Source organism: Nomia melanderi, chromosome 2, assembly GCF_051020985.1.
Source record: "Nomia melanderi isolate GNS246 chromosome 2, iyNomMela1, whole genome shotgun sequence".
Taxonomy (NCBI): domain Eukaryota; kingdom Metazoa; phylum Arthropoda; class Insecta; order Hymenoptera; family Halictidae; genus Nomia; species Nomia melanderi.
The window spans coordinates 10,034,978-10,042,111 of NC_135000.1; the positions used below are offsets into that span (position 1 = coordinate 10,034,978).

The 7,134-nt window shown below is 44.8% G+C and overlaps 2 protein-coding genes across 5 annotated transcripts; both read left to right on the forward strand.

Moving 5' to 3' along the window:
• Window positions 1–94: 94 nt before the first annotated feature.
• Window positions 95–1,459, forward strand: LOC116432972 (cyclin N-terminal domain-containing protein 1). 4 transcript variants are annotated; one of them, XM_031990516.2, is made up of 5 exons: window positions 95–254; window positions 359–457; window positions 558–833; window positions 961–1,109; window positions 1,176–1,459. In XM_031990516.2, exons 1-5 carry the CDS (start codon window positions 230–232, stop codon window positions 1,437–1,439), a joined length of 813 nt encoding a protein of 270 aa, XP_031846376.1. In that variant the 5' UTR covers window positions 95–229; the 3' UTR covers window positions 1,440–1,459. The 4 variants fall into 4 exon arrangements, with proteins under 4 accessions (XP_031846376.1, XP_031846373.1, XP_031846374.1 ...); XM_031990513.2 differs by having other exon boundaries at window positions 558–829; window positions 894–1,109; XM_031990514.2 differs by having other exon boundaries at window positions 573–829; window positions 894–1,109.
• A 162-nt stretch (window positions 1,460–1,621) lies between these two features.
• On the forward strand, window positions 1,622–6,466 carry LOC116432967 (sorting nexin-13). The gene is made up of 10 exons (XM_031990508.2): window positions 1,622–1,805; window positions 2,296–2,408; window positions 2,477–2,576; window positions 2,647–2,733; window positions 2,821–2,945; window positions 3,022–3,583; window positions 3,674–5,248; window positions 5,319–5,507; window positions 5,579–5,793; window positions 6,064–6,466. Exons 1-10 carry the CDS (start codon window positions 1,776–1,778, stop codon window positions 6,398–6,400), a joined length of 3,333 nt encoding a protein of 1,110 aa, XP_031846368.1. The 5' UTR covers window positions 1,622–1,775; the 3' UTR covers window positions 6,401–6,466.
• The last annotated feature ends 668 nt before the right edge of the window (window positions 6,467–7,134 follow it).

Below are 7,134 nucleotides of genomic sequence, written 5' to 3' on the forward strand. Positions count from 1 at the left end.
GGTTATTATCTTGAACACTCTCAGCGTTCAGTTATGTATTTCGGTTTTCAATTTGAATATGCCCACCCTATGATTGATAGGTCGTGTCACGTGTCACGGATTGTATCCAATCGGTTTTGTTTAAAAACATTTTTTTGTACCGCTAGCATTCTCGTCAAAGACGTAGGCTACTAATACAACTGTCGGTAATAATTCTGGTTAAACACTTCAGAAACTATTTGAGAAACAGATGGATTTAGATGGTGCTTACATTGGTAATTACACAAAGTTTGTCATAAATTTATATTGATAAATTGTAAATATTAAAGATAGAAGACGAACGAATTTTCATTCTGAAACAAATGTTTCTGGTGTACAGAACCCTTGCTCGACGAATGGCTAAAGGATCTACAAACAGTCATTAAACAAGAAGAGGACCTTGTTAAAGCTAATGATGAATTTTACATGCCATTTGTAGGTAATTATACGAATACCTATTCTTCAAGCAATAGTTTCTATATTTACGAATCTGCATAAAGGTTTTAGCATTGCATGCGTACATCAGATTATCTTTACAGCACTACCAATTTCAGTTGTCAGTGTCATTTTTAAGTTATCAGACTACCTGAATTTGGATTCACATACCAGATATATTGCCATTCATTTGTATGACAAATTTATGTGCAAGTATTTTTGGCAAGTGTACAAAGTCGATATCACAAATCACACAGACAGTTCTTGGACTCAAGTATGCAAAAAGATATCCGGTCAATCAAAATTGTACCTTGTTTGCTGTTTGCAGTTAGCTAGTAAAATGGACTCGCATTCTAAGAAATTAGGAATTTCTCAAGTACGTAAGTAAGTAGATATCCTTTTACGTGACGATTAAACATTTCAAGGCATCTTCATTTCAGGTACTTAGCACTTTACAATCGATAGACAATAAAACTAAATACAATCGTAGCATAATTTTTTCATCAGAGTTAACAATACTAAAAATGATGGACTTTAAGATACCGATTTGTACCTCATTAAATTGTGTAGAGGTACTTCTAGCAGCCACAGGCCTGCGAAATACACCTAACATGGAAAATTTATCGGTGACTCTATTAGACTTAATATATTTACAGGTATGAATTCGTAGTTCTTTAAATCTATTATAAACTGCATAATTAATAAAAGAGGTCTGTCCGCAGCGAGAGAAGCTGTATTCTCATCTCCAGTGCCTGGCTCAAGGACACATCGCAAAGACTGATCAAGAGAAGAGGAGTCTCATGACCCTAGAATCAAATTCATTATTTCTAGCAGCTGCGGTCGTTCTCTGCGGGACATTTTTTACTAATATAAATGCTCAAACAGCGAAAGTCATCGCCTCCAAGTTGTCTAACTTGGTGGACATAGAAGCAGACAATATTTGGGATATGGCCAATATCCTTCTTGTACTGGCAATTCAAGAATAAATGAAATTTTAGAAAACAAACTACGAGAATACTCGTCTTTGAATTCCATTGCACGTACTTCGTCTATCCCTACGAGTTTACGTACTTCTCGATAATCAATAATTACTTGATTAAACACAACGTTGAAAGTATCAATGATTTCATACGGGATTGAATTGCGTTGCTGCGTCGAGAGGAGCGCCCCCGCCGTCTATGTGCGGAATTAAACAGACATGTCGCCGAACGTATCCGATGGATTAATGATTCTCTGCAAACATGTAAATAAACTGTTGCTGTTTAGCTGACCAGTTCGTGTTGACGAACCTTACACGAATCCTGCAATATGTGTGTAGCTACATGTATGGCTGTTTGTCCAAGAATCCAAAGGTGGGTGTGCATGTAAGATCCGACGTGTCTGTGTAGCAGACAGAACGTATGCAGCATTGCACATCGACTTTTTTTTTCTCCCCTTAATCGTACGCAAATTTGTTACTGGCCACGCAATCTTCCAGTATATGGTCCCTCCCAAAAAATTTACATTTTTATCCGACCCCCTTCTGATTCTACTCAAATGTTTGTAAAGCACTTTACAAGCATTATGAGTATTTGGTCTATACGTCAATGTGACAGTCGGTCATTGTTGGGTGAAGGGTATTGCTTCCGCAATACGTTTCTGCCCTCTGAAAATCACGTTTGACGATGATATGGACCATTCTATTTACATGCCGTACCATGATTGATAAGGACTCTCGTATAGGAATTTTCCAGTAACGTATTGTCTCAGTGGTTATCTGCATAAAGGAGCTCTGACCTTCCGCCTCGTTCTAACATGTTCTCCCTTATTAATCTATTTTCAAGAGTTCTGAATTTCTTGCAGATGAACGTTCCACTGTATGGGCTTCTTGGAGTTGTGACAGCTCTGCTTATATATCTGGTCGGGATCGGTACGATTGTGAAGCTGTTCATTTGCCTGTTAGCTTTAATTTTAGGGTATGATCGTGTCCACCATTGAAATCCGAATGTCCGAGACTATTGTATTCACGTACATTTTATTGCAGAACAATCACCTGTGTGTTTAGAACGTACGGCCCAAACCTAGACGAAGTCATTTCCTCTGAGAGGGAAGATTTGAATAAGAAGACTGAAAAGCTTCGGCAGGTAAACAGTAATACAACACTTGTACATCATCGATGATTCACAATTCGTCTAACTGTTGTTACGTTTGCAGTATATTCTAGAACTATCGAAGGAGAAGTTGAATTTTACTTTAGATAAAAGAATCACTGGCAGCCGTATTATCGACGATTCCTTGCAAGTACATACGCAATTTAAACAGTTTGATTACTATTGACTACTCTTTGTGTTATAATAATTTGGTGATTTGTAATTTGTTTTTGTATAGGAGATATTAGATTTTATTATCAGAGATTATGTGGAACCATGGTACAGCATTATTACGGATGACGAGGAGTTCATATACTCTGTCCGGGACACTGCTCAAAAGATAGCTATCAATATTGCCAATCGGTACGTAACGCGGGCTACACTGAAGCCCTACATACGCGTAGCTTACTGTCTACTCTAAGAGTCTCTTGTAAAACAGAGTGAAAGGTGTGGACTGGATCCCTTACTTAACGACTCGTCTCGTTGACGATGCAGCCTCCCACGTGAGGCTGTATCGTCAAGCAAGAGCGAGGATGAAACAGCTCCGAAGCAAGAAACTACAGAAAGGCAGCGCGAGTTCGAGTACCTCGAGCGGGACCCCGAAGAAAACACCGACGCACAGGCGGAACAAGAGCGAAACCGACGTGTCTTGGTATTCTCAGTCAAAGTTTTACATTCCAAACTTGTCGTCCTTAACCGAGCCAATTGAAACCGGGGAAGAGAAGGAAGAGGAATCGCTGGAAAAGATATTCTTCGACTTGGAGGTGCAAATGGAGAACAACTTGATTTGCAGAGACCTGGTGTGCACGAATGGCACGCAGGAGTTGGAATTCTTAGGGGAGATATCCGAAATTCTGTTATATTTAGTACTACCAAAGGGGGACTTTGATTGTCTCACTGTCAGGTTTATATTAAGGGAATTGTTAGTAAACGTAATCATTAGACCATTGTTGGATTTATTCTCTGACCCTGATTATATTAATCAGGCATGTATATGGCTGGTGAGTAGAAGTTTCATCGAAACAGCGGGCTTAAGTTCGGCCTTTAATTGCCGCGACAGGGTACAATCTGTACAAGATCATTTCTTTTAGTGCGGTAAAGAGGCTGGCTTGCCGAGCGACGTATTTTTAACGGTGATCAGAGTCACGGATAGCCTGGACGAATTAATAGCGACGAAGAACATAGTCTGCAAGGAGATCGCTCATTTGCGTTCGAAGGATTCAGGCGGCGGGGACGATCTGTCCGTGAAGCAGCAGCTGAACAGTCTGCTGTACGTGAAGAAAATATTGGAGACCAGGATCATAGGTATGCAAGAGGGTCTGGAGACGGAGAGCGAAGGGATGGGTGCTCAACCGGAATGGAATCGACTGCTGATGCCCGGGCAGAAGCTGGTCAACTTACCGTTGGACGAGCTGCTGAAGAACAATATAGCGCTCAGCTATTTCATCGACTACATGACGTCTATAAACGCAGAATCGTACTTGTACTTTTACCTGAACATCTACGGCTGGAGGGTGTCCGCCGAGCAACAGATCTCCGACATAGAATTGCAGAAGCTGCACGCGGCTCAAGCGGGCAGTTCCGGTTACACGGGGACGAAACGGAAGAACCCGGATCTGGAGAACCTGAAGGAGGCAGCCACCAAGATCTACCAGCAGTACCTCAGCGACAAGGCGTCGTCGAAGCTGCAGCTGGACGACGCTTTAGTGAAGACGCTGTTGACCAGGATCAAAACCGAGTCGGTCAAGGAGACATGGTTCGACGAGCTGAGGCTCTGCTGCTACGAGAAGCTGCGGAACGAGGACAGATTTCTGCCGGGCTTCAAGAGGTCCGTCGCTTACGTGAAGCTGCTCGCGGAACTGGACTTGCTGAAGGACCCGACCTCGGAGGAAGACTCCAAGTCCCTGGACAGCATCAGTTTGTCCAGCACGAACAACGAGCTGGAGACCCTGGACGAGATGTCAGAGATGTACAAGTCGGAGGAAGTGAAACCGAGCGACTCGCTGAAGGACAGTAAATTTCGATCAGGCTCGTCGACCAGTCTGGCCAGTATGGCGGAGGCTAATGAGGCCAGACCGGTGGACGAGACCGACGCAGAGGTCAACGCGAGGACCGTCAAGACCGTGAGGAAGATGACCAGCGTGGACACCGACCAAGTGACAGAGGGCAAGGACGTTTCCTTTTTCATCGAGTCGAACGCCGATCAGTTCGTCAAGCTGGATGAAAACACTTACGACCGTAACGCGATCAAGAAGCTTCAGCAAGGCCGGTTCGAGATCACTGCGAGGATCATAGAGACCGGGGTCGTGAACGACCGTGGGAAGACCTACGGCATCTACGCGGTAGCCGTGACCAAAAGCTACGACTCAGGGTACCAGGAGAAGTGGCACATTTACAGGAGGTACTCAGACTTCCATGATCTCTATCAGAAGATCAAAGAGAAGTACTACGATCTGGCCAAGATCCCTTTCCCGGCGAAGAAAGCTTTTCACAATATGGAGAGGACCGTTCTAGAGAGGCGTATGTTGATGCTGAACGCTTGGCTGCACCAGCTGACCAAGCCAGCGATAGTCGACGGTCACATGGGCCTACAGAATTTGCTGCTCAACTTTCTGGAGCAAGGGGACTACGACAAGGGGGTGACCGGTGGACAGATATCCAGAACGGTGAGTACGATACGATGAACGGTGCTCAGGCTATTTTGCAACGAGGCCCTCAATGTCTTCTTCAATACAGATAGACAGTTTGATGAATCCTCTGAAGACATCTATGAAGTCTATGACCCAGGCGGTGAAGACCATGCCGGATAACATGTTGAACACGGTGGACGGTATGATGGACAACATAAGTAAATTCTTTGGGAACCCGAAGAAGCCCAGCGGCTTCTACGAGAACACCAAAGTCAGCGCTAGTCTGGACATAGAGGTAAAGAAGATCAAGCTATAGCCGCGGACCGAATAAACTAAACAGCTCTATTAATGTTTTCCTATTTACAGACCGACGACAATATTCCTCTGCGCATAATGTTGCTGCTAATGGACGAGATCTTTGACTTGAAAGTGAGAAACCAGTGGCTCAGGCGACGGATCGTCACCCTGTTGAGGCAAATCATTCGCACCATGTTCGGCGACATCGTGAACCGTAGAATAGTGGAGTACGTCTCCCTGTTGACTAGTCCGGCGAAAGTCGCTGGATACCTGAAGATGTTCAAGTGAGCAGAATTGCGTTTGTCCTTCGGCAAAGCAGAGTGAACGATCTTTAGGAAGACCTAGAACAGGAGAGGCGATACGCGAATAGAAAGAGCATTGTTTCAGTTAATTCTACTCTCTAAAATTGACCCTAAAATTCATTCGTAAGTTCTACGCACTGCGCCCAAGGCGCGCCTAGCCAGAATCTACTCTGCTTCGCTAGAGAATAACGCTACAACGTTCATCGTTCAACGTTTTCTTTGGATAATCCGATGGATCTCTGTTGTCCGCAGAAATAGTTTCTGGCCGAACGGCGTCAAGGCAGAGAGGAAACCACCCCGTGACCCCGAGACGAAGGACAGGACCAGGGTCGCCGCGAAAGTTGCTCTACTGTCTTGCCTTTCCGACGAGTTGAAACATATCATAGGCAGCGAGACGACCAGGCGTGGTCTTCTAAGAGTGTTCGAATTGTTCCAGCGACCGGTGCTGAACAGAAGGCTATTGTACGTACTGTTGGAGGGGATCGTCGAGACGCTGTTCCCCGAGAACAACCTGACAGACATTTTCCAGAAGCTCTACTCTGTCTCGCCGAGGGTGCAGAGCAAGGTGCACGCGAAGAAGACCTGCTAACCTCGAAGGAAACTGGAAGGCGGCTAAGCTACTTTTACGATTAGAGAGAGATTGCTCACCGACGATCCTGTTTCGTTACTCTCAGAAGGATCTCCACGACGAAAACACGAGCACGCCGAGAGCGCACCCGTTTAACCTGTTAACCGTGTGAAAACAGCAACGACTCTAGCTAATTGTATCGTTGATACGCGCACGGTACAATTGATCGTCCCACGTGTGACGCGATTCGACAGCCTTTCAGCTGAATAAATATACAAACGAGAATCGAGTACTGCGAATGTGCAGTTGACGCGTCTTCGCCGGTTAACAAGTTGATTCGCGCCTAGGAGAATTGTAAATTAAGATTCGACTTTTCAAATGTACACTGTTGCCTGCTTATAAGTGCACCATGCTAGACTGCCAGCCAGATTCTAGAGAGCAGTGTGGTAGAGTGTAGACTCTCACTGTCTCTCGCCATTGGTCAGATTGAAACAAGTCCTGTCTACAAAAATCGGCACGAATGTCCTTGGCGTAGTGGAAACGTGGTGTGTGTGTGTGTGTGTGTGTGTGTGTGTATATATAGGCAGGTAATACTATGTACTCTCTACGGTCTCGACGCTTTGCCCCCTTCTCTTCAATTGGTTCTCCGTCGGTGCTCCCGGGAACTCGTCGCGAGCACCGAGACGAACATGTATTTCAACTGGGAACAAAATGAAAGTTTTTAGGCTTTCGCGATCACGCCTCACCACGATTTC

What these genes read in the sequence shown, in the direction of transcription:
- LOC116432972 (XM_031990513.2), top strand. Translation starts at nt 230, where the DNA reads ATGGATTTAGATGGTGCTTACATTG. An exon ending in TTTAGATGGTGCTTACATTG is followed by an intron (nt 255 to 358) that starts GTAATTACACAA and finishes TCTGGTGTACAG; the next exon opens with AACCCTTGCTCGACGAATGG. An exon ending in ATTTTACATGCCATTTGTAG is followed by an intron (nt 458 to 557) that starts GTAATTATACGA and finishes TTATCTTTACAG; the next exon opens with CACTACCAATTTCAGTTGTC.
- LOC116432967 (XM_031990508.2), top strand. Translation starts at nt 1,776, where the DNA reads ATGTATGGCTGTTTGTCCAAGAATCCAAAG. An exon ending in GTTTGTCCAAGAATCCAAAG is followed by an intron (nt 1,806 to 2,295) that starts GTGGGTGTGCAT and finishes AATTTCTTGCAG; the next exon opens with ATGAACGTTCCACTGTATGG. An exon ending in GTGGACAGATATCCAGAACG is followed by an intron (nt 5,249 to 5,318) that starts GTGAGTACGATA and finishes TCTTCAATACAG; the next exon opens with ATAGACAGTTTGATGAATCC.